General features: G+C 39.5%; 1 protein-coding gene across 2 annotated transcripts; it reads right to left on the bottom strand.

Moving 5' to 3' along the window:
• Positions 1-2588: 2588 nt before the first annotated feature.
• On the bottom strand, positions 2589-15437 carry FGB (fibrinogen beta chain). Of its 2 annotated transcripts, XM_073341415.1 has the most exons (9): positions 14681-15437; positions 14392-14412; positions 12938-13141; positions 10790-10973; positions 9792-10019; positions 9121-9234; positions 6452-6574; positions 5978-6263; positions 2589-3147 (listed from the first exon to the last, which is right to left on the bottom strand). In XM_073341415.1, exons 1-9 carry the CDS (start codon positions 14753-14755, stop codon positions 2919-2921), a joined length of 1464 nt encoding a protein of 487 aa, XP_073197516.1. In that variant the 5' UTR covers positions 14756-15437; the 3' UTR covers positions 2589-2918. The 2 variants fall into 2 exon arrangements, with proteins under 2 accessions (XP_073197516.1, XP_073197517.1); XM_073341416.1 differs by lacking the exons at positions 12938-13141; positions 14392-14412; positions 14681-15437 and adding an exon at positions 12802-12855.
• Between the last annotated feature and the right edge of the window lie 10648 nt (positions 15438-26085).

The following is a 26085-nucleotide window of genomic DNA, read 5'->3' as shown; positions in this document are numbered from 1 at the left end:
ATCAGAGAAAGGGCTTGCAGAGAGCAATGAAGGGCAGATGGGAGACACACCTAGAACCCTCCTGACAAGGGTGACAAGATTAAGACATCTCCATTACCATACAGAATGGAAAACAGAGACAACTCCCCTAGCCTCATCTGCATGAAAGATGGGACAGGGAGACATCTCAATTTACATACAGAATGAAGAACAGAGAACCGCACTGAACCCTGGGATCAGAAAAGCAGGGACACACTGCATCATGAGAATCTCTGCTCCAGATATTAATGAACCTATTCCTGAACACACCCAGCTCAGCAATTAACAGACCAATTCTAGTACTAAATACTTGATTGATATCCAAAATACTGAAACAGCCTAGTTGCATTGTGAGCTCCCTGGAAGAAAACACCACCCTGAGCCAAGAGGGATCAGCTCCTATTGTCTAGCCTGAAGAAAACCTTTAAATTATCAGTTTTTCCACAAACAAATCTAGTGTTCTCCCTTGAACCATTGCATTTTCTCTACAAAAACCCCTACCTATGCCCAAGTATGTGTTCTGATGCTTAGATCCAAACTATGCATCAGTCCCACTGGCACTCCATCTCCTGACTGATTTTGCTGGGGGCTCTGCCTGTCTCCAGCACTCAGGACCCTGAGCTACCACCATCATCTGGGAACCCCGCCCAGTTCAAGCCTCATGGAGTGGGTGAGATCCCCCTCTTTCTCTCTCTCTGTTTTCCTTTCTACCTTAGGTATTAACCTTTAATAATGTCTGTTATGTTGGTTTAGCCTTCCTTGTGTAGTTATCACTATTATTCAATAAATAACTTTTATGATTAAGCTGGTTGCTTCTCTCTCTCTCTCTGAACTTTACTCTTTTGTGTTTTTAGCTTCCCCCATTTACTCTGCAGCAACGCTTCTTTTACCTAAGCTAAAGATCCCTGTAGTGCCCAAAAATACTGTGGGGTTTGCTCATCAAGTGGGTTACTGCCAGTACAATTGTAACATGAAAGTGGGATAGGGACGTGTTAAAACCTGTGGCACATGGGGGCGGGGCAGCTGAAAGTGCTGCTCAGCCCAGCCTATTGAGACCAGGGGCACATAAGAGTGACAGCTTGAAGGTGCTGCTTAACCCAGCCCATTGAGTGCAGGGACATATGAGGGGATCAGCTTGAGACTGCTGATTGACCCAGTCCACTCAGACTTGCGCTGTTAGCGTGTGTGTGTGTGTGTCTGTGTGTACGTGTTCATCTAGTTCGAGGGCTAGAGGAACCCAGTCCTGGGGAACCTAGGTCCTGCAGGATAGCTCCAATGGGAGGGGACTTGCAGAAGGAAGGAGTAGAGCTCCATATGAACACACAAGTGACATACGCAGTACATTAATAGAATTACAGAACTCCCCCCCCGAAGAGTAACCCTAATAAATGAGCATACCCCAAAGTAACGGGCACATCTGGTGGCTAGCTCACCATAAATACTACAGTTTTAAAATAAGATACATTGCTGTAACTCACCAAAGCAAGGTTCCCAAAACAACCTTATTCAGAGTGTGGAAAGCATTTGATTGAAAGCCTCTACGGTCTGTTAGAGCCTGATTCTGCCACTTTTACTCATATTCAGGAGTACATTGCTGTGAGAGGAATCCCATTGACTTTAATAGGACTAGTAACAGAATACTCAGTGTGAATGGTTCATAATAGCATGCTAGGTTTAATGATACATTTTTTTCTTCATATGTTTCTTTCCTGTAGTGTGTAGCTAGGGTTCATATACAAATGTGCTATTTTTTATACAACAACATACCGATAAGAATTTTATTTAATCAAAAGCTTATCTGAATGGAAGAACAATTACATCCTGTGAGTAACAAAGATGCATTGTGCTTATCGTGGAGATGTGTACCTTTAAATTTAAAGCTAACCGACAAATATTTACTGTGCATAAGTTTTCTTTGTGCGACTGATAACTGAGAGTGTGACTGGACTCTCCCTGCTTCTAATCACATGGTTTAGCATGTATTGTAACAATATCTTTAGGTACTGACAAAGAGGTAATCATGGACACACTCTTGTAGTCCTCACTCAGTTCTTGTCACACTAACCTTCTTTGCTTAACATCAGTGGAGGTTTTGCTGAAGGACTGAGGTCCCCTCCATGATCAGGTGTGGACAGGAACCTGTGGCCATAGAAAGGGGGTTTCTGCCTCCCTATGGAGGCTGTAACAGAGCAGTCTGCCCCTCTATGGGCTAGGGGCCTGAGGCCAGGCAGCTCTGTCCAATTATCAGACCCAGCTGGGAAGGGGTCAAGTGATACTTATAGAGGGCTGAGAGAGGCCTGCAGGAGGGAGGTTTGCTTCTGGGACTGGTCCTGAAGGGAAGAGAGGGGTGCAGAGTGAAATGTCACTAGATCCCTATAGCCTGTGTTGGTCAAGGAAATAACTTTGTTTTGTGCTACTTTGTGCATTTTTCTGAATAAGAATACATTCTTCTGCAGTAGTAGAAAATATTTAATGAACATTAATATATCTTCTGCCACCTATTTGAACACATTTGCTTATTCACTGGTAACATATAAATAAGTATAATTTATAAGACACTTTTGGTTTAAGATTTTAGTTACTTTAAACATTTTCAGTGAAGCTCTCTCCTCATATCTGATTTTGAATTGTTTTATAAGCAAAAGGAATTGATATTTTCAGTTACTTCCATCTTGGGATCAAGTACAAATGGTACAAAAGACACTTGCAAGTTTTTTTTAATGGGTCAGACATAGGGTTGTATTCAGCATGACTTCTCCAATTCAAGTCACAATATAGTCAGACATATAAACTTTGGTATTTTTGATTCTCTTATGTAAAGGCAAAATCAAATATCATGCACTAAAAGAAGTTAACTTCGATATGGACATGAAAACATATGACGTTCATTTTAATGATGATTATTGTGGAAAGAATGGTCTAATCTTCATACTCATCTTCTTCAATGAATACCATGACCCTTTCCAGTTCATCCATACAACTCCATCATCTGTGCCGTGTTTTGCCATATCCCATGTGTACTGCCCTCCCCAATAGTATCTGCCATTGGGATTGGCTGAATGGCATCGATTGTACCACCAACCACCACCATCTTCTTTAGAACACTGTTTTCTTGGATCTGCATGAACCCTACAAGGTGTGGGGGGGGGTGAGAGGAGAGAAATACATAGTTAATAGTGGCACTGTAGCTAATCAATACAATACATTTTTACAGAATACAAAATTTTACAAAATACAAAATTACTAAAGATAGTTAAGACCCAGGCAGGCTGTGAAGAGCTACAAATGGATCTCTCAAAACTGGGTCACTGGGCAACAAAATGGCAGATGAAATTTAATGTTGATAAATGCAAAGCACATTGGAAAACATAATCCCAACTATACATATAAAATGATGGGGGTCTAAATTAGCTGTTATCACACAAGAAAGAAATCTTGGAGTCATTGTGGATAGTTTTCTGAAACATCCACTCAATGTGCAGCAGCAGTCAAAAAAGCAAACAGAATGCTGGCAATAATTAAGAAAAGGATAGATAATAGGACAGAAAATATCATGTTGCCTCTATATAAACCCATGGTACTCCTACATCTTGAATAATGTGTGCAGATGTGGTTGCCCCATCTCAAAAAAGATATATTGGAATTGGAAAAGTTTCAGAAAAGGACAACAAAAATGATTAGGGGCATGGAATGGCTTCCATATGAGGAGAGATTAATAAGACTGGGACTTTTCAGCTTGGAAAAGAGTCAGCAATGGGAGATATGACTGAGGTCTATAAAATCATGACTGGTGTGGAGAAAGTAGATAAGGAAGTGTTGTTTACTACTTCTCATAACACAACAACTAGGGGTCACTAAATGAAATTAATAGGCAGCTGGTTTAAAACAAATAAAAGGAAGTACTTCTTCACACAATGCACAGTCAACCTGTGGAACTTCTTGTCAGAGGATGTTGTGAAGGCCAAGACCATAACAGGGTTCAAAAAAGAACTAGATAAATTCATGGAGGATAGGTCCATCAGTGGCTATTAGCCAGGATGAGCAGGGATGGTGTCCCTAGCCTCTGTTTGCCAGAAGCTGGGAATGAGAAACAGGGGATGGATCACTTGATGATTACCTGTTCTGTTCATTCCCTCTGGGGCACCTGGCATTGGCCACTGTCAGAAGACAAGATACTGGGCTAGATGGACCTTTGGTCTGACCCAGTAGGGCCATTCTTATAGCTTATATTCTTATTTCTGTTTACATGAGTGTGTGTATGAATCTGTGTTTTCTGATCCTCAAGATGTAGTAAAAGTTATCTCTGAACTTTCCACAGATGATTGATCATCTAGAGTTTGTTCTAGACACTTCATCTAGGAATGTGTTATGCATAATAGCATATGGTCTGAGCCCCAACAGCCAAAGAATTGATAATGAAAAGACTAGGCTCAGAAGAAACATCCATCTACAATGAATCTTGAACAAGAGACCACCCCATTAGGCAATCTCCTGTTTTAAGAAATTATCCCAAAGAATTTGGAAACAAATTGTATACAATTATACTGCATCTTTTTTGAAAGATCACTTTAGTTTATCGGCTAATACCTATCAGTTCTGTAAATGGTCACAGGATAGACTTAATTACATTCCTAACTAAAACTTATATGGGGCCTGGTTTCAATAAGAGACTGGACAGAAACAAGGTGTCAGAGTGGGTTCATGCACTAGACTTTCATTTCTGGATACCTGGGTTCAAATGCAACTTTGGAAGGAATTATTCTGGCAATCTTATTCTAGTCTCTACTGTATGTTTGTTCACTCCATAAGGCTACCAGAGAATTAGAAAAATCTGCTTCAGAGAAGTCAAAGATTTATGTAACAGGGATGCCGGAGGTGCATTGGTAGAATTGCACAGGAAAATTTGCACTATATTTGATTCCTCATTCTGATAAGCATAAAAAATGGCACACATTTTAAAAATAACAAAGTGAAAAAGTGCTTATGATAGATCACTCCAATGCACAATTTTTCTGCATGTCTACATCTGAAAAAGATAGTGGTAGAAAAGAGAACTACCACACCAAATATTGTACAGCTGCCACTGGTACTCACTGCATAAGGCCATGCACAATAATAAGGATTCACCTATTGAATTTAATTAAAAACTAAGAAAACTGGCACACAAAGATCCTACAGTATGTTATATTGTATATGTTGTTTCTAATGCAAATATCATTGTAATTTAATGGCACCGAACAAGACGTACCATATGGATTTGCCAACACAAGCAATTCCTCTATTAGTAAATATTATAATAGAGTAAATGACTATGTAAAAGGGTTAGAAGGCATTTTAGCGATATAGTGCCAAAGAGATTCTAAATTATGCACTTTATCACTAACAATTGAAATTCTTTATTTTCTTGATTAGGTAGAATTTATCCTTTAGAACAGGATATTTTGCTAATTTCAGCAGTGGATCTCCTTCCTTTTTGGCTCACGCTGACTGAAGCCCAATGATCCTGCTCCCACTGACTTCAGTGTCAAAATTTTCCTTGGCTTCAGTGACAGTAAGATTGGGGCCATAACCTCATGAGTTACTGTGAATGATAATACACCGTCCAAAGGTGCCAGCCTGTGGACACTGATGTGATTCTTAGAACAACTTCAACCCACTACTCCAGTGTGCCTGCAGGTGCTTTGTATTTGATTCTGGTACAGCTCTAGTCTAAATTATCATTTCATTTGGTCAGATTCTGCTCTTGGATACTTCAGTGGTGCAGTGCATGCATTTGGCTGGTGACCAGCAGATAGTAAATTTATCCTAAGAGATTGTGAAATTTTGCAGAATTAGCACATATTAGCCTATTCTAAAAGACTGTGGAACAATCCATATCCAGATGCATACAAAGCAGTAAGATCTACAATTTGATAGCTTTATCTTGATATTTTAAAAAATTGCTAATGCAAGTACATACCATCCATCATTGTCTCTGTCAAAAGTGCTGAAGAACATGCCATTGTGAACTGTCATTGTTCTGTTCTCGCCATACAGTTGTGAAGCTCCATCCATAAGAGCATTGCCAGCCGTGCCTCTATAGTTACTAACTGATATCTGATACTTGTTTGCCTCATTTTGTATGGTGAATCCTCCATAAAGAGCTGAAACCTTTTCACCATTCCAGTCCTCCATTTCAATTAAAACTTCAGTTGGTCCCATTTTGGTAAGCTGGCTGATTTTGTCATTTCCAAGCCAATATTCACCTGACAACCAATAAAAGGAAACTCAGTGAACCCACTTTCAGAATATGTTTTAAGGCAACTTTACCATTTTCCCATAAATCTGCTACAGTTAATGAACATCCTTTGAATCAAGTGTGGACAGTTTTAAGAAACCTGAGAAAAAAGTGTTAATAAAAGAAGCGCTTTAAGGTTTGTATTCAGAATTTTACCTGGAGTATCACAGTATTTTTTCCCTCCACTTTTTGCAATATTTCCAAATCCTTTTTTATATGCATCCCATGTTCTCCCAAAGCCAACGCTGCCATCCTGGCGGTTCTGAATCACAGTCCAACCTGCAGGGGCAAAAATATGTGAATTAAAATGCAATTAACAAGAGAACAAATAGTGTTAGCGTGTAATCCGGCTTCTGTTTGTGTCAGGGGGTGTGTAAGAGGAGCTGGAGGGCCTGGGACTAGCCAACCCCGATTACTGAAAGAGGCACAACTCAAGAGATATCAGGTGATTACCCTAGAAAGAGCAGCTGAAAGCTGCAGTGACGGGGGTGGATGGATGGGTGCTCACTCCGGGAGAGTAGATACTGCTAGGAGTGCAGCAGGTTCCAGCAGAGTCCTGGGATTTGGGACTAAGACTCCAGCTAGGAAGGGCTGGGAATAGGCAGCTAAGGCAAAAGAGATCCTGGGCAAGCAGGGGGACAAAAAGAAACGGGCTGCAAAGCTCTCCAGGAAGGGAGGCCTGGGAGAGACCCGAGCAAGCAGGAAACAGAAAGGCCTCCCTAGGCAGAAAGGCCTGGGAGTAGGAAGAGAACTGTTTGTCTGTTGGACTTTGATATGGGACTGTATGTTTTATTTTTAGTTTATATTCTGTGAGTAAACCCAGACACAAAGAATGGGTATTCTGATCATAGAAAAAGCGTATGGAGTCTGTGTAAGGAGTCCTAAATAGGGGAAAACAGAGGCAGGGCACTGCAGAGTGACCTCTGACCACAAGGGAGCTCTCAGGAGACAGTCAACCCTACTAGAGGGAGCTGTGCCATTGACTTAAACTGGAGCAGGACTGGACCCTTCGGATATGTCTATACAGCAAAGAAAAACCTATAGCTGGCACGTGACAGCAGACTCAGGATTGCAGAGCTTGGGCTCATGGGACTGTTTCATTGCTGTGTAGACTTCTGGGCTCGGGCTCTAGGACCCTGCAAGGTGGGAGGATCCCAGCATGTAAGGGCCTAGTTCTACCACCCCTACTCACATTGAGTAGTACCATATACTGTGAGTAAGGCCGGAAGAGACAGACCAAAGGGACATGTTTGGTCCCTTATTACAGATGTGATCACAGCACTAATGAAGCAAGAGTGCAATCTTTGGAGTGTGCACTCTCTGAAATAATCTATAAACAGTTAAACTACTGTGCTGCCCTGAATGCCTATCTCCATGTCAGAAGCAAAGAATGCTTGTAATGTTTTCATACTTGGCTAGATATTTACTTCGTTGTGAGTTACGGGTGACAGGGAGCTGTGCTGCCCCCAGGAGGAGCACTGGGAGGCAGAGAAAGTCTTAGAGGCACAGTTATTCCCATTTTCCCCTCTTGCTTGGGGCACAGAGGGAAGAAGTAGAATCACAGAATCATAGGAATGTGGAACTAGAATGGATCTCAGTAGATCATCTAGTCCAGTCCCCTGCACTGAGGTAGGACTAAGTATTCTCTAGACCAGTAATACTCAGACCTCAGTGGTTCAGGAGCCAAATTAGTGATCAACATTACCTAAAAGAACCACGGTATGTGAATTCATTGTTTCATTCACTATAGTACTGTATGTTCATATTTAAACAGTATGACAGGGGAAATATTCAGTTTATATCTATGTTATTCTCACAGCAAAATGACTGATCACATATTATTATTTTATCAACCACAATTGGTTAATAACATAGTAAAAGCATTCTGATTGGTTAATAACTTAGATTGGTTAATAATTAAATCACACAGTGTTTTCATATCATGTGCTGCAAAAAGCGTAGGAGACACATTAAAGAGCCATTTGCGGCTTATGAGCCTCACTCTGAGTATCACTGGTCTCGACCATCCCCGACAGGTATTTGTCTAACCTATTCTTAACCTCCAGTGCCAGAGATTGCACAATCTCTTTAGGTAATTTGTTCCAGTGCTCAACTATCCTTACAGTTAGGAACAAATTACCCAGTGAGGTTGTGGAATCTCCATCACTGGAGGTTTTAATACATTGCAGGCCTTGAAAGCATGCAAGTTACTCCCCTCCATGCACCCAGCCAACTCCTCTGGCCAGTGAATAGGGCAGGGTGGGGAAGGAGCCAAACCTCCCCTATCTGCTCATTCCCTTCCACTTGGTTCAAATTGGGAGCATCTGGGGCTCAGTCCTTGCATTCTGCACAGGGCCTGGACCCAAGCTCCAGGAAGGCCTAACAAAGCCAACCTGGAGGATGTGGAGGTGGGGGCAGTCACACTCCCTTCTTGCTCCTGAGCACAGCTGTGATATGGCACTTCAATCTAGCCACAGTAAGATATACAATGATTCAAAATTTCATCTACCAAGCCCAGTCAGTGACTATACAACAATTCTTTCTCAACTTTATTAGAGAAAGATCCTACTATGTATGGGCCACCTTCCACTCCAGCACTCAGATCCCTCAGCACATAGTTCTCAAAACTTTCTGTAGATGACATTTTGCAATGGTTCACAAGCCATAGCATGAGAACAATTGCTTTAGATTAACTAATAATTAGTGCCAAAAGTTATAATCTCAGATGAGCACAAATGCAAAGAAATACAGGACCAGTGCAAATTCAGTTTTGTGAATATTTATAGTTATCCCTATCAAAGCGCTATAGTTTATCTCACACTTACCTCCTTTTGCTGTGGTCATATCACAGTAAACCTTGTATGGTCTGAAGAAAGCATCAGGCTGAATGAGGTACATTTCAGATGAATCACCTCCTTTTCTGATAATGTCTTCACATTCTGCAATCATAAATCAACAGTTTATGTTTCTGAGGGATCTATGAAATTCTAGTAGAACAATCCTCTGCATAAAGACAATAATTAACAGAATAGCTTTCTGTATGCTAATTATACAGGAATATCTTACAAACATCTAATTCTGCTCGATTTCACTTTGATTTAAATTATAAATTAAAATGACATAGAAGGGAATCACGAAAGAAAGAATAATATACCTGTATTGTCCCACTATCCCTTATAAGATGAGATTTTCAAAAACTCCTTAGTGACTTAGGAGCACAGGTCCCACTGACGCACAATGCCTTTTTGAAAGTCAGTGGGACTTCTGCTCCTAAATCACTTAGGTGCCTTTGAAAATCCCATGCACAATAAATAAATAAGACAGGTAATATATATATGATTTTCAATACTGGATCAGGTCAGTGGTCCATCAACTCTGGGCAGAAGTAGTGACTGGTGTCATATGCTTCGGAGGAATGTGAACTTGTGCCCATAATGCATCTGTCCAGTTGTACAATGATATAAGGGAGAGATTTCTATACCCCTAAATGAGTTACCTTTGCCTGACACCACTGGGATAGTACAGGAAACAATGCACGAAGAGCGGCAATTGTCCATTTGGGATGCTATAGCATTTTCCAGTTTTTGTATCTTTTTCTGTAAGGTATCCACAATGGAACGGAGGACTCGGAGGCTAGACGGGATGTTGTTGTCTATGTTCTCTCTGACGTACGTATAGTGCTGCTCTATCTCTGTGTTGTACTCAGAAACTACATTTTCATTGTCTAGAAAAGAGAATGTATAACAACTGTCACAATTTTCAACATGTTTTCCAACTAGCATATTCTAATCCAAATTATAAACCATGATCCAGTCAGTATTATTTGAGATTTTACTTCTGTTGTAGAAATGAAAAGAGTGCTCTGTGTGTCCTTTCCCTCTCTTCCCTGATTTCACAGTGTGCAAAGAGCTTTAGCTCCTGTAACAAGGACATACTTTGTATTATGGCTCAATATAAATGGACAAATTTCTTGCTGTGATTATATCCTGCAAAGGACCTGTAGTAAACACCCTCGCAGAAGTTTATTATGGCTGTCCAGGAGCTGGGGACATCTAGGGCATGTCTACACTGGAATAAAAGACCTGCAGCATGACTGTGGCTGGCCTTGATCAGCTGACTTGGGTTCACAGGGCTTAGGCTGCGGGACTAAAAATAGCTGGGTAGACATTCAGGCTCAGGCTGGAGCCCAGCAATTTTACAGTGCCGCAGCCCGAGCTCTGCAATTCTGAGTCAGCTGACCTGGGCCAACTGCAGATATTTCATTGCTGGGTAGACACAGGCCTAGGGGACCAATGCAACAAAAGCAGGATCAGGTCCTTGGCCCCTCAGGTAGGATTTTTTAGATATAGTTTTATGGACTTGTGACACCTAGCTACTTACACTGATGCTCCTATCTGTAACCTTTTTTAATAAGCCCTATATATTTAGTACTTGTAGCAATGCAAATTTGTCTGTAATACTGATTTACTGCAATGATGAATAACAATAATGTACCTTTTATTTGTTTCTGTCTTCTTGCCAATTTATCTTCTAGTGTATTCATATACTCATAGAATGTTGAAGAGGTTTCAGACTGTTTATCTATTTTGTTCTTTAGGTCCCAAATGTCGGATTTCACACTTTTTTCCTGTTTTACCATTGCAGTTTGCAGCTCACACCCGGTTGGACACAACACTCCCTAAAAAAGCGGAAAGGGGAAAGAGTCAATTACAAGTGCTGTAGATTGGGGCCAAGATTTATAAAACTGGGTGCCTAAAGTTAGGTTCCCAATCTCATATTTCAGCACCTAAACAAGTAACCAGATTTTCAAACATGCTGAGCATCTAGCACCTCTAAGCCATGTATTTAGTTGCCTCAATATGGTCTCAAAATACTTCAGACATTCAATTTATCGGAGAAAAAACTGCCATCTTAAATGGAGAAAACAGGCTCAAGCTCCAGTTGGGGATCCCTTCTGATAACTCATTAAAGTTCTGGGAGGAGGGAACCCCCTAATATCTGTGATCCACCACATGCTTTTGGCTAATTTTTCTGGACTATCAACTGTTCATAGTTGAACCATCTGCAGCTACAAAATTATGACTCATCAAGCACTACAGCCCTATTAGGTACCCAAAAATACTGAGAGATATTCCCCCCATAATCACAGAATTAAGTATTAACTTTATTCTGGTACATAAGCTATGAGTATCTTTCATGTGAGACAGCCATACACAAAAAGATTTAAAAAATTATCTCCGCAGGAAGCTGGCGCTAACATCAGTTACTATCCCTCTTAAGGATGAAAATGTTATTATAGCATCAGTCACTATTCCTCTTAAGGATGAAAATGTACCAAAATGGATGAAGAAAATACAAAAGCACCAAATTTCGAAGCAGTATGAGACCGAAAGTACCCAACCCACTAAAGGCCTCCAAAATAATCCTGTGTTTCTGATTAACTGAACTTTAACAAACTTGTTTGCGTCATCTCTAGTTAGAAGTAATAAGTTCTCAGATACTAAGATGCCTAGCAGTATGGTCACAACGTATGCTTTTTACTGGAGACCAAAACTGAGGTAATGTGATGCACTACTGGTTCAGTATAGGGAAGTTAGCATACTACTAGACATACTACTTGTTTTTGCAGACATTACCCACCTGAGGGAGCTTGGGATAAAGATTGACAGGCGAATGTAATGAATGTTTGAAGAATTTAAAATGTGGGGGATTCCTTTTAATACTGGACAGCTGGACAGAGCCATGCAGCACAGGATAGATGCAAAAATGTTTGATAGTGAAGATACCCTGGATAATGTATTAATATGTTAAAGCAGAGCTGTGCTATATCTTTCTTTCAATTAGGAATGCCTAAAGATAAAGATACATACTTCTGTCTTCGTTCCTTTCATTTCTAGGGTAATGAATCAGTGGGGGAGGGGGGAGTGAACCGTTGGCTCCGCCTACTCCACTACACCTCTCCAGTGAGTGGCTCCCCAAGTGGAGGGCAGCATCTCAGTTGCAGTCCCTATGCCTCCTCAACCACAGGTCTTGCACTTCTAGCCAGCCCTTTTGCAGGCCATGAAGAGTGAGAAGAGAGGCTCCTTATTTCTTCCCTCCCAATGCACAGCCATGTAAGTGATGGGGGGGGGGGGCACAATCTAGCTCATAATTATTTACATTCATCATTCAGGGCTCAGTTCCGCCTCCCTGCTCATCATAAGTAGGATCTGACTCAACAAGTAATCCCATGAAATCAACAAGACTACTTGCTCAATCAGGTACTACTCAACATAAGCAAGAGAGAGCAGAGTTGAGCTGTCAGTGAACTACAATGGTCACTTCTTGGTGTTTGATTGATTAAGAAAACTGTCTGTTCTTCACAGCTGTTAAAGAAAGAGAAAAATATTAAAGGGCACAACAGTTTAAAAAGATGAGTTCTGAAAAAAGAGTGATGACTGTAATGTTTCGGGAGGGGTATCATCAAAACACTAGAAAGCGAAGTGCATCGAATTCACTGTAATCACCTGAATGCTACTGAACATTCCAAGCACAAGATTCGGGCTGAGCTGCAGAATGTACCTTTGTGAGGTTTAGTACATTTCTGAAAGCAGGGATACTATTACTATTAAGTGCATCTGTCTCCACTGCAATTACACCTACTAGCTCATCTGATGCATGCCTGCAGCCTCCAGCATCAGGATAAACGGTTTTTTCTTTCTTCTGGGCCCAAGTGGGTGGTTTTGTTGGACGAGCCTGATATCCACCTTTACTAATGGGAGGAGGAGCTGGTCTGAGAGTTGGAGCTGACTCCCGTCTTCTATCTACTGGTCTGTGACCTCGAGCATCCACTGTTACGCCATTAGCCTACACAAAGCCAGAAGGAGAAAAAACCCTTTATAATTAGGAGCATTATTTTAAAAGCAGGTACATCAACTGTATAAAATATAAAAATAACATAAATCAATTTATTGGCATATTTTAGGTGTCATTTTGCCCTCTATCTCTCACATTTTAATCACAAGAAATACACTAATTCCATCCAGGAAAAAGACCTGAGTATCATTGTGAGTAGCTGAATGAAAACATCTGTTCAATGTACTCTGGCATTAAAAAACCGAACAAATTGTTAGGAAAGTTAAAAGAGGAAATTGAAACTAATACTGAAAATATTGTAACCCCCTTGTAGTACTAGCCCCCCATCTCAAAACAGAAATAGCAAAAATAGAAAAGGTTCAGAAAAAATAAATAGCAAGAAACTTAAATCTGATAAAAAGAAATAGATTGTTTTGCACAACTCATAGCCACTGGACATAGAGCTTCAAGTTATTAGTAGGATTCAAAAAAGAATTAGGCATTTATATGACTAACAATCTAAAAGGGATAAGGGAAATAGGCTAGACCAAAAAATTCAGGATTTTGGATCTGATCCTTCACACCCTCACTGTGAGTAGCCCAGTGAGGTCAATGAGACTACTCTCACAAGTAAGACCCATGTGTGCAATGGCTGCAAGATCAAACTCTTAGAAACATCAGAAATAAGCAGTGTGTACGTTAGAAAATGGCTGCAAAGTTATTTGGTAAAATAGTATATCAGAAACATATTCAATTTATAGACCCAATTATGCCACATATGAAATAATTTATCATTTTTGAACCTGGTATTCATTTGTTTAGGGATTTGTACAAGATTTTTTTTAAAAATCCAAATTTAAATCAAATATTGACTTTTCTTAAATTTCTTTCCTTAAGCAAAATTAATATGCCAGCTATAAACATTTTTATGCCTTAATTTTAGACTGGCCTTGGTGGATTTTTTTGTTTGTTTGTTGTTGTTTTTTAATTCTGTTGCAGAATGTTACCTCTCTCTTTCAAATTCCAGTGCAATATGAACTGGGAATCAGTTCCTTCCTTTTGTTGCTCATTTAGAGCCTGATTCAAAACCCACTGAACCAATGGAAATACTCATATTGACTTCAAGACATTATTTAACACACATTTTGCTACTCTTTTACTTATGCCGAGTTTGTTTCTCATGCTCTTAAATAAATGTTAAAATTGCTAAATAAACATCCTTACTTGAATATGTCTGAACATGTAATTAAATCCAATCTTACCTTGAAACGGTGGTCACTTTCCTACAAAGAGAGCGAGAGGGAAGAGAAGGAAAATACATCAGAAAACAGGGGGAAAAAACCCCTACAGTTTGCTGTTACTCATATGAGAAAAAAATTATTACAATTTTCCTTGAACACCTTAAGTTGAGGATGAATATGTTCTTGAGATAATTTAACATTTTATTTTTGTAATTTAACTAAATTAAAAAGTGCATAAAGTCATACATACAACTAAGTAAGATTAAGTGTTACTATTGTTATTATTAATTATTGTCATCACTACTACAACCTCATCATCATAATCTGTAGACGCCGTGGATTTACTTATGGAAACACAGAACAGACACAGCAATAACAGTTTCATGATGCTGGCTTGCTTAAACAGCTTGGTAACCTTCCCCTGCTGAAAGTACTGACAGTGAAAGGCACTTTGTGTTCATATATATACCAGAGAGTCTGAAGTCTCCTTGCTTCCTAATGATAGGTCTAACCAGAAAGAAGAGTTATCGTTCCTCTGTTAATATTTAATCTCTTTGTTCACTATGTGCCTGAACAAATTCCCCAGTTGAGCAACATCTACATGGAGATCTTATCTACATGTTACACATACCCCACATGTCTGATGGCATAGTTTAAATATATAAATCCTGAAAATCACTCTTCTTCAAATTACGTGAATTTAATATTTTCCTAAAAATCATTAACCTTTCGAAACCCCTGAAAAGGTGCACATCCAGCCAACTGAGGTGAGGAAAATAATGTCAAATGTCACAAAAGAGCAAGTTCCTTATCTGCTCTCTTGGAAGCCTTAGACTTCTTGAAATATTTCATTAAATATGTATCAAAATCATATAATACACAATGCTAAGCTATGTTGTACAGTCATGGGGTATTTGAAAAGTGTATACTTCAACATACAGTTCTATGAGTATCAAACCTCAGGAAGGCTATTGAGGCAAGTACATGATGCTTACAGGATACCTATCATTCTTACTGCAGCACTTAAAGGTCCTGATCAGGGGTTAGAGTTCCAGTGGGCTAGGAACCACACACATATATAATAAAGGTAGCTCTGCCCCAAACAGCTTACAAAATATAGCCCTTATCCAGCAAAGCACTACAGCATTTCAATTTCAATGGGACTACTCATGAACTTAAACATTCAGCACATTCTTAAGTGCGTTGTTAGTTTGGAGCCTATAGATATATAATTATTATAATTTAATTGATATAAGTTGATTCTTATCTAATATCTTAAAAATTTTTTAAAAAAGTCTGATTTCCAGAAATGCTCAGCACCCACAACTGGAGCCAGATTTTCAGAAGAGCTCAGCTTCCTTTTACTCACCTAAGTAATATGGCCAGATTTTGAAAACTGCTCAGTACCCAACTGTTGTCAGCAGGATTCACTGAATGTTGAGCCCTTTTGAAAAGCCATTAAGATGCCTAAAAGGAAGCTCATAATCTATAGCTCTCTCATAATCTAGCCCAGAGTTTACAATCTATACATATTTTAAAAACACAAAACAAAATTGGAAAACAAACCAAAAGTGCTGAATAAAAATAGAGAGAACAAACCTGTAAACCCTTATTTAAGAAAGTAGTCATTGGCATCATAGGGGCTACTCACCTGAGTTGACTAGTGCTCACAAAATTGTTGGCAGAATCAGACCCAGCACATACAACACAACTCCTGGGATAAACAGGAAGAGTGGAGTGCCAACTAGATGCTGACTCATAAGTGTCCTGGTTAATATTGGTGTTATTGGAAGAGATGGGGGGGGGGGTTTAATAGTAAGCAAAATATTTGAAAATCCATCACAGATGTTAGCACTACCCCAATGGGATCTGTTATATCAGAAATACAAACTTTGGCCTCATTTACCCTCGCTAAAACAGAATCCTTAGTAGATCTTTTTTCTCCAAGATGTTGTTTGTGTATCTCAAGAAATGTTCTGAATATATTCATTTTAACCATAAAACCTGACTTCATTTCTGCTGTTTGCACCCTGTCTGTTCTCCTGTCATTAACATTCCAGTAAACAATTTGACAAGCAGGAATTTTCACAGCAGCAGCACATTTTAAGCAAATATAAGAGAACAATCATAGAAGGATAATTATGAATTTACAATTGTCAATATCCACACTGGATTTTAAGAGCTGTACTTGCACAATCAGTAAACAGTCAAAATTAGCCAACAAAACAAGAATTTTGAATACTCCTAGTGACTTGCTCACAATCAATCTACAGATCAGAAATAATTTGTAGAAATTATAATTAATATGGTGAAGAAATTTGAATAGCAGTTAAGCTTGTTGAGGAAATTCACAAACAGAAAAGAGTCTACATTCATTTAATTAATAATTCACTGTGAAATAATTGCTCAGGTCTTAATAATAATTCAACAGGCAGATTAATAATTCAGGCACAAACAACATTCACTACTTCACATTACTTCAGTCATACTTAGATTTAAAAAAATAACATAAAATAAAAACAATTTATAATAATTAAATTTCACATATTTAAGTTACTCTTTCCCCTTCTTAACTGCAAAAGCAAATTACGTAATCAAAAGAAACATCTTATATTTGTTAATGATAATTAATAAAATAATTAAATGTGCATAAAGACATTTTAAAATAACGTATTGTATAGTTAAAGTGTCTTATTAAATGGCAACAATCACAACGTGTCAAAAGAGGCATTAAATGCCATTAACATAAGAGAATGTGTTTAACTTATTGGATGTGTAATTTATTATATTTTTAGAGAAAACTGTGGGAATCCTTATCTTGAAGCTGAATTGTATAAACACAGTGGGGATCCACATTTTGAGGTAATAAAGATTCAGTTGATGATAAGGGTTAGATTTTCAAAGACACAAATGGAAGACAAGTGCCTAATTCTCCTTGCCTTTGACAATCTCACCCAAAGAATACTATTCAAAAGAAGTTCCTTATCTACTAGATTCTGAATATGGACTTGTAACAAATACAGTGGGTATTTATCTTTTTGTGCCCAGATATGTGTGCATAATTCCTGCAAAGGCTAATGGAAGTTTCATACACATACTGAAGCAGAAAAAATCCTCACTTCAGTGTGTATACTATATAATATAAAAGCCCGTGGTATATCCTGTCACCTTCTACTTGACTGAAGGTCAGAACTCCCCAAATGTGTAGTTATATACCCTGCTAGTGGATGCCCTATAACAAGGTTCTCCATTTCCTACAGCTAGTTCTTCTTGAGTTCAAATAGTAGGGCCCTTTTTTAGGAGAAGATCATGGGTTTTATCCCCCTTTATTGTTTGTGTGGAGTTGAACTGACAACTGTGATTTCTGTATATAAATACAGCCATAGATTCATTACTCCATTGATTTACTGTTTACTCTCATTTTTTTTCCTAAAAAGACACATATATGGAATTTGTGAGCATGCATTTTATTAAACTAGATCCTAATAAATACTGTCCCACATTTGTCAAATGGGTATTAGAAAACACTTCCCAGTTATTCAAGATTCTCATATAGCCAAGGTTTTATCATACCACTGGCTATTTCCCTCTGTCATTTTCTTGTAAATTATGAATGAAATGAAGTATATTTTTCTGTAGTAATAAGGTAACTGTCCAGAAAATGGACATTTATAAAACAAACAGAACCAAAACTAAGGAACATTATAAAAAGGACATTTTCATTCTATGGTGACAGATATTTTTATTCACTCCAAAATAGTTTTGGGGATGAAAATAAGTTCCCCTGTAAAGACACATTTTCATTAGGTGGGAGTTTTAGTGAAAAACAAAGTTGGGAACAGATAAAGCTGCATAACTTAGACTCTTTTTCTGTATATGTACCATTATCAAAATTCCTGTAGACACAGGAAATATGGGAGCACAGTTTAACCTGACTGTGGACTTAATTATTAAACATCTTGGACTAAAGGCAGGCCTGGCCAAAGCAGGTGCTGCTCCATTGGATTTGGTCCCTTGTGCATTGACACCCATATCACTGTTACATTTGTACTGATTTTACTTGATTGGATATTACTAAAAGGCATCACCTAGAATCTATCCTAGGTATTTATATGGCACCCTTTACCATAGTATTTGAGCACTTTACAATCTTTAATTCATTTATTCTCACAACACCCCTCTGTGAAAAGGAAGTACTATTATCTCCATTTTACAGATGGGGAACTGTGGCATTAGAGAGGCTAAGGCTCAGATTCTCAGGTATTTAGGCTCATATCTCCAATTTAAATTAATGGGAGTTAGGGGCATAAATACTTTTGAGGATCTGGGCCTAAGCAACTTGCTCAAAGTCACATACAAACCTGCGGTGAGGCAGGGAATAGAAACTGGGTTTTGTGAGTTCCAGCCTAAGGTCCTATCCACTAGGCAATCCTTCCTCATAATTAAAGTTGCTAATAAATTTACAAGTTTTTAATTGTCTTCCACTTTGGTTCTTCTTTTGAAACTAATAATAGTCTTAAATACTTGGTACTTGTAATGTACTTTTTATAAAGATTAAATAAACTTTCATTCATTCCCATTGATCAAGAAACATGCAGTTGTGAGGACAGGATCCAGTCCCTACTGACCCTCTGCTGGATGGGGCATTGGTGTGAGAACCACAGAAAATTTCCCCATGTGGCTTCATTGCTCTTCCTGGTTGAAATTCAGTCTTTGACTTATCCCACCCTAGTATGTTCGATTGGCCTGTCTGGCTTCTCTTGTACTGTTGTCAAAATATAGCATATCATGATGTATTTGTTGTGTTTTTCTCGGGATTTACCAGGAAAGCACAACAAATTAACAATTTTTGACAATGTATATGATATTTTGTAGTTTCAAATTGCATATGCCACAGTACAATGGAGACCACACTATAGTTACTAGTAATACTGAAAACAAACTTTTTCAGAGCCCCCATCAAGGAAAAGTTTGTTAACACTTTATTTTTCATGTCTCCCACTCCTTATTCTCCATGACTTCAAAGGATAGAAACTTCTCCTGAATTACAGGTGTGATGGTACTGTTGTAAGTTTGCCATGCCAAGTATTTGTGATGACAAAATAGTAAACTCCATGGTGTATCAGGATCTCTACTTCCACTATGTCATATATGACACAAAAAGGATATTTACCATTAGAGTTTAAAAAATGAATGGATACTTCCTTCAGTAGCTGCAGTAGTTGTTCTGTTGGCTTGCCTGATCAATGGTACAATGCCCTTTAAACCAGCCCATGAAGTCAGACAAGTCAAGGGCATTGAATTAGTGACTCGCATATCAAAGATAAATCTGTTCTTGACATAAGACTAGATGTGGGAGGCAACAGGACTTTCTTAGGCCACAGATAAGCCATCGTGTTTACAGAGTTAATTTTGAAAAAAAGACCACTGTTGCTTAGCAACTGATTTAGAAATGTCTTTTTTAAACAAATGGTGTTGTAAGACTATATTGACTATGAAAACAATAGTGTAGGCAGATACTAATCTCTGAGCCCCTCAAATTGTTGTTCTTACTGGTAGCAAATATTTGTTTCAAAAGTTTCTTGTAAATGATAAACTAAATATAATGTTGTCACCTTACCTTGGGATCAAGCACGTTCTTAATAAAGATAAATGTGTGAGACACTCTTAACTGTTTACATCAGTCTTGTAAACAGCACTGCAAAATGTGTGCAAATGATAACTTGTTCTGAATAATGATTAATAAATATTTCTCCTGTGGTTAGAATTTCCAAAATTCCAGCTGTAATTGGTTTGCAGAAAATAAAACAGATTCCTGCATATTATTGTCAAGACACTGGCCTGTAATAATTACCGCTGAACTGATTTTTTTTTAAAGACCTGGGACGTAATTCATCCTTAATGTAAATTTGCTGGAACAAATGAAATGACCAGAGATGTGAACTTGGCCTTTGGTCTTTTAAAGCTACAGGAACAAACTTTGGCCTTTTGAAAATTTGCACCTTTGTCACAATGTTTGCATAGTACTTCTTCGTGGGTCAAAAGAACATAAGAATGGCCCTACTGGGTCAGACCAAAGGTCCATCTAGCCCAGTATCCTGTCTTCCAACAGTGGCTAGTGCCAGGTGCCCCAGAGGGAATGAACAGAACAGGTAATCATCATGTGATCCATCCCATGTCGCTCATTCCCAGCTTCTGGCAAACGGAGGCTAGGGACACCATTCCTGCCCATCCTGGCTAATAGCCATTGATGGACCTATCCTCCACGAATTTATCTAGTTCTTTTTTGAAACCTGTTATGGTCTTAGCCTTCACAACATCCTCTGACAAGGAGTTCCACAGGTTCACTGTGCATTGTGTAAAGAAATACTTCCTTTTATTTGTTTTAAACCTGCGGCCTACTAATTTCATTTGGTGATCCCTAGTTCTTGTATTATGAGAAGTAGTAAACAACACTTATTTATCTACTTTCTCCACACCAGTCATGATTTTATAGACCTCAATCATATCTCCCCTTAGCCGTCTCTTTTCCAAGCTGAAAAGTCCCAGTCTTATTAATCTCTCCCCATACGGAAGCCATTCCATACCCCTGATAATTTCTGTTGCCCTTTACTGAACCTTTTCCAATTCCAATATATCTTTTTTGAGATGGGGCAACCACATCTGCACACAGTATTCAAGATGTAGGAGCACCATGGGTTTATATAGAGCAAACATGATATTTTCTGTCATATTATCTATCCCTTTCTTAATTATTGCCAGCATTCTGTTTGCTTTTTTGACTGCTGCTGCACATTGAGTGGACGTTTCAGGGAACTATCCACAATGACTCCAAGATGTCTTTCTTGAGTGGTAACAGCTAATTTAGACCCCATCATTTTATATGTATAGTTGGGATTATGCTTTCCAACGTGCATTACTTTGCACTTGTCAACATTAAATTTCATCTGCCATTTTGTTGCCAAGTCACCCAATTTTGAGAGATCCCTTTGTAGCTCTTCACAGTCTGCCTGGGTCTTAACTATATTTAGTAATTTTGTATCATCTGCAAATTTTGCCACCTCACTGTTTATTCCTTTTTCCAGATCATTTATGAATATGTTGAATAGGACTGGTAGCAGAACAGACCCTTGGGAAACACTACTATTTACCTTTCTCCATTCTGAAAACTGACCATTTATACCTATCCTTTGTTTCCTAACTTTTAGTCCGTTACCAATCCAATCCGTGAGAGCACCTTCCCTCTTATCCCATAGCAGCTTACTTTGCGTAAGAGCCTTTGGTGAGGGACATTGTCAAAGGCTTTCTGAAAATCTAAGTACACTATACCCATTGGATCCCATTGGTCCACATGCTTATAGATTGGTGAGGCATGATTTTCCTTTACTAAAACCATGCTGACTCTTACTCAACAAATTATGGTCATCTATGTTTGACAATATTGTTCTTTATTATAGTTTCAACCAGTTTGCGCGGTACTGAAGTCAGGCTTACAGGCCTGTAATTGCCGGGATCACCTATGGAACCCTTTTTAAAAATTGGAGTCACATTAGCTATCCTCCAGTCATCTGGTACAGAAGCTGATTTAAATGATAGGTTACAGACTACAGTTAGTAGTCCTGCAATTTCACATTTGAGTTCCTTCAGAACTCTTGGGTGAATACCATCTGGTCTTGGTGACTTATTGCTGCTTAATTTATCAATTTGTTCCAAAACCTCCTCTAATGATACCTCAATCTGGGACAGTTCCTCAGATCTGTCACCTAAAAAGAATGGCTCAGGTTGGGAATCTCCCTCACATCCTCAGCCATGAAGACCGATGCAAAGAATTCATTTAGTTTCTCCACAATGGCCTCATCGTTCTTGAATGCTCCTTTATTACCTTGATCGTCCAGTGGCCCCAACTGGGTGTTCCTGCTTCCGATGTACTTAAGAAAAAATTTGCTATTACTTTTTGAGTCTTTGGCTAGCTGTTCCTCAAATTCTTTTTTGGTCTTCCTAATTGTATTTTTACATTTAATTTGCCAGTGTTTATGCTTCTATTTTCTTCACTAGGATTTAACTTCCCCTTTTTAAAGGATGTCTTTTTGCCTCTCACTGCTTCTTTTACTTTGTTGTTTAACCACGGTGGCTCTTTTTTGGTTCTCTTACTATGTTTTTTAATTTAGGGTATACATTTAAGTTGAGCCTCTATTATGGTGTCTTTAAAAAGTTTCCATGCAGCTTGCAGAGATTTCACTTTTGGCACTGTATCCTTTAATTTCTGTTTAACTAACCTCCTCATTTTTGTGTAGTTCCCCCTTCTGAAATTAAATGCTACAGTGTTGGGCCATTGTGGTGTTTTTCCTGCCACGGGGATATTAAATTTAATTATATTATGGTTACTATTACCAAACAGTCCAGCTATATTCACCTCTTGGACCAGATCCTGTGCTCCACTTAGGACTAAATCAAGAATTGCTTCTCCTCTGGTGGGTTCCAGGACCAGCTGCTCCAAGAAGCAGTCATTTAAGGTGTCAAGAGACTTTATTTCTGCATCCCATCCTGAGGTGACATGTACCCAGTCAATACGGGGTTAGCTGAAATCCCCCATTATTATTATTGAGTTTTTTATTTTAATAGCCTCTCTAATCTCCCTGAGCATTTCACAGTCACTATCACCATCCTGGTCAGGTGGTCGGTAATATATCCCTACCGCTATATTCTTATTATTAGAACATGGAATTTCTATCCATAGAGATTCTACGATACAATTTGATTCATTTACAATTTTTAATTCATTTGATTCTACGCTTTCTTTCACATACAGTGCCATTCCCCCACTGGCACGACCTGTTCTGTCCTTCCGATATATTTTGTACCCTGGTATTGATTATCCTCTTTCCATCAAGTTTCTGTGATACCTATTATATCAATATCCTCATTTAATATGAGGCACTCTAGTTCGCCCATTTTATTATTTACACTTCTAGCATTGGTATATAAGCACTTTAAAAACTTGTCTCCTTTCAGCTGCCTATCGTTGCACAATGTAATTGAATGGGACTCTATTTTATTTGACTGTTTCTGATCAAACCCAGCCTGTATTTTATCATTTTCCATTCTCTCATCCTCACTAAGACATAGAGATTCTCTGTTAATAGATCCTCCCCTAAGGGATGTCCGAAACGTGTTCCTCTGCATCTGCCGGCTTTCCCCCAGCCCTTAGTTTAAAAACTGCTCTACAATCTTTTTAATGTTAAGTGCCATTAACATTAACAATCTGGTTCCATTTTGGTTTAGGTGGAGCCCATCCTTCCTGTATAGGCTCCCCCTTTCCCCAAAGTTTCCCGAGTTCCTAATAAATCTAAACCCCTCCTCCCTACCCCATCATCTCATCCACGCATTGAGACTCTGCTGTTCTGCCTGTCTAACTGGCCCTGCGCGTGGAACTGGGAGCATCTCAGAGAATGCTACCATGGAGGTCCTGGACTTCAATCCCTTACCTAGCAGCCTAAATTTGGCCTCCAGGACCTCTCTCCTATGTTATTGGTACCTACATGTACCATGACCACCAGCTCCTCCCCAGCACTATACATAAGTCTATCTAGATGTCTCAAGAGAACTGCAACCTTCACACTAGGCAGGCAAGTCACCATGCGGTTCTCCCAGTCATTGCAAACCCAACTATCTATGTTTCTAATGATTGAATCGCCCATTACTAATACCGGTCTCTTTCTAATAGCTGGAGTTCCCTCTCCCGGAGAGGTATCCTCAGTGCAAGAGGATACCACAACATCATCTGGAAAGAGGGTCCCAACTATGGGATGGTTTCCCTCTGCTCCAGTTAGATGCTCTCCTTTCCTGGGACTTTCATCCTTCTCAACAGCACAGAGGCTGTCAGACTGGGGGTGGGACCGTTCTACTGTCTCCCGGAAAGTCTCATCTATGTACCTCTCTGTCTTCCTCAGCTCCTCCAGTTGAGCCACTCTGGTCTCCAAAGCCCGTATATGGTCACCAAATACATATTTTCCCTGGAGTGCCACCATGCAGAGGAACTGTCTTATAGCAGGAATTTCAATTCCTGAGGATTTTGGCAAAACAGCTGAGATTGTAAATTCCTTAGGGTAGGGGGCTTGTCTTTTTATTTACTTGTATGACTATGGTGCTATATGAATAAATAATAATAGTAATACATGACCATTAACAAGATAATCTCCCCCCCCACCTATGACCCTAGCTGACTTTTTTGGATTCTTTGGAGAAAAACAAATACTCTATGAGTTTCAAATAAAGGCTTACTTTAAAAAAAAATATTTAGTGTTACTAGGTGTAATGAATATAGTATCACATAACAATGCAGTTTTCCTTTCAAAATTGCTTATTGTGATCCTGAGATTAAAAACACTTCTCCCTGTCCACATTACTCTGGCTTGTTTCATACATAAAGTTTAATATATTACAACTCCTGTTAATTAGAAAAACTCTACTAAAATATTTCTCTGCATTCTACAAGAAGATTAGAAAGTTGGATGAAGTTTTATAAAATCAAACCTAAACTCAGAAACCAATACTCCAGAGACATTTCTCATTTTGGAATTGTCAACATGCTTTTCAGCATTCTGATCCTTATGACAGCTGCTCAGTGAAATACATGTATCTTGTAGAAAGCTAACTATTGCACTCTTCTGTTCAGTATCTGTAATTGCAGTTGCTATGTTCCCATGAAGTGAGCTGTAGCTCAGGAAAGCTTATGCTCAAATAAATTTGTTAGTCTCTAAGGTGCCACAAGTTCTCCTGTTCTTTTTATGTTCTGAGGGTTAATAGCTCCATGCAACAATTGTTTATACAAAGCATCTGTGCCATCACATGGCTAGGTATATTCATCAAGTGATCCCCGAAGACTGAGGAGTGGAAATGACACAATGTAGCCTGGCTAAAACACGTTGCACCATCCGTTAAGTTAAAGCTGCCTAAGTGTGTATCTTCTAAACAGCCTTTTTCAGTTGTTTATTACACTTTTTTGTTTTAAACCATCTGGCTGAAATGTTCAGGCTAGTCTCTAAGCGTGTGCGCTTTAAAGTTTCACACCCTGGGGTAAAAGAAAGTGTGTGTGGTCTTACTCCATGGCAAGTGGAGCGGGAGCCGTAAGAGTCAGACTTTGATCCTATATTACATTGAAGCTGCTTCTCAACCTGTTTTGAAGTGATCTGTAAAAACTGCCAACACGTTTGCAAAGCATCGCTCCCCTCAAGAGCTTCTAACACAGGCTCGGGGTGCGCATTTCAACCGGCTGGAGCTTCGCGGGGGCAGGCGTTGCTCCGTCCCAACGAGTCCCGTCCAGCCCGGCGGGCAGGGGAAGTCCGCTGGCCCGCGGGGGCGGGTTCCAGGAGCTCCGGGGTGTGGGGCGGCAGAGGGCGCTCCTGGAAGCTCTACCGCCCGATCTACAGGCCTCGCCGACAGCGGCTCGCTCCGCAGTCCGCAGCGGGCTCGCCCTGGGCCCAGCACGCGCGGCGAGCGCAGTGCCGCCGCAAGGGGCGCAGACAGCGCTCGGCAGGCCAGGCTCACCTGAACTCAGGGGCCCTACACCACGGCCCCTCGCCGCGAGTGTAGTTTGCTGTGGGCTAGAGACATTCATCCATTCGCAGCGCCCAATGCCCCTTGCCGTGTCCAGCGCTCTCGGCGTAGCAGCGTCAGAAACGGATCCTGACACCTTCCACCCCCCGCTCTGGGCAC

This window comes from Lepidochelys kempii, chromosome 4 (assembly GCF_965140265.1).
Source record: "Lepidochelys kempii isolate rLepKem1 chromosome 4, rLepKem1.hap2, whole genome shotgun sequence".
In the NCBI taxonomy this organism is placed as follows: domain Eukaryota; kingdom Metazoa; phylum Chordata; order Testudines; family Cheloniidae; genus Lepidochelys; species Lepidochelys kempii.
The sequence above is the reverse complement of the archived record's forward strand: the minus strand, read 5'-3'. Positions and strand labels throughout refer to the sequence as shown.

What these genes read in the sequence shown, in the direction of transcription:
- FGB (XM_073341415.1), bottom strand. Translation starts at nt 14,755, where the DNA reads ATGAAACTGTTATTGCTGTGTCTGTTCTGTGTTTCCATAAGTAAATCC. An exon ending in CTACAGATTATGATGATGAG is followed by an intron (nt 14,413 to 14,680) that starts GTTGTAGTAGTG and finishes CTCTCTTTGTAG; the next exon opens with GAAAGTGACCACCGTTTCAA. An exon ending in TATGACCACAGCAAAAGGAG is followed by an intron (nt 6,575 to 9,120) that starts GTAAGTGTGAGA and finishes TTGCCCCTGCAG; the next exon opens with GTTGGACTGTGATTCAGAAC.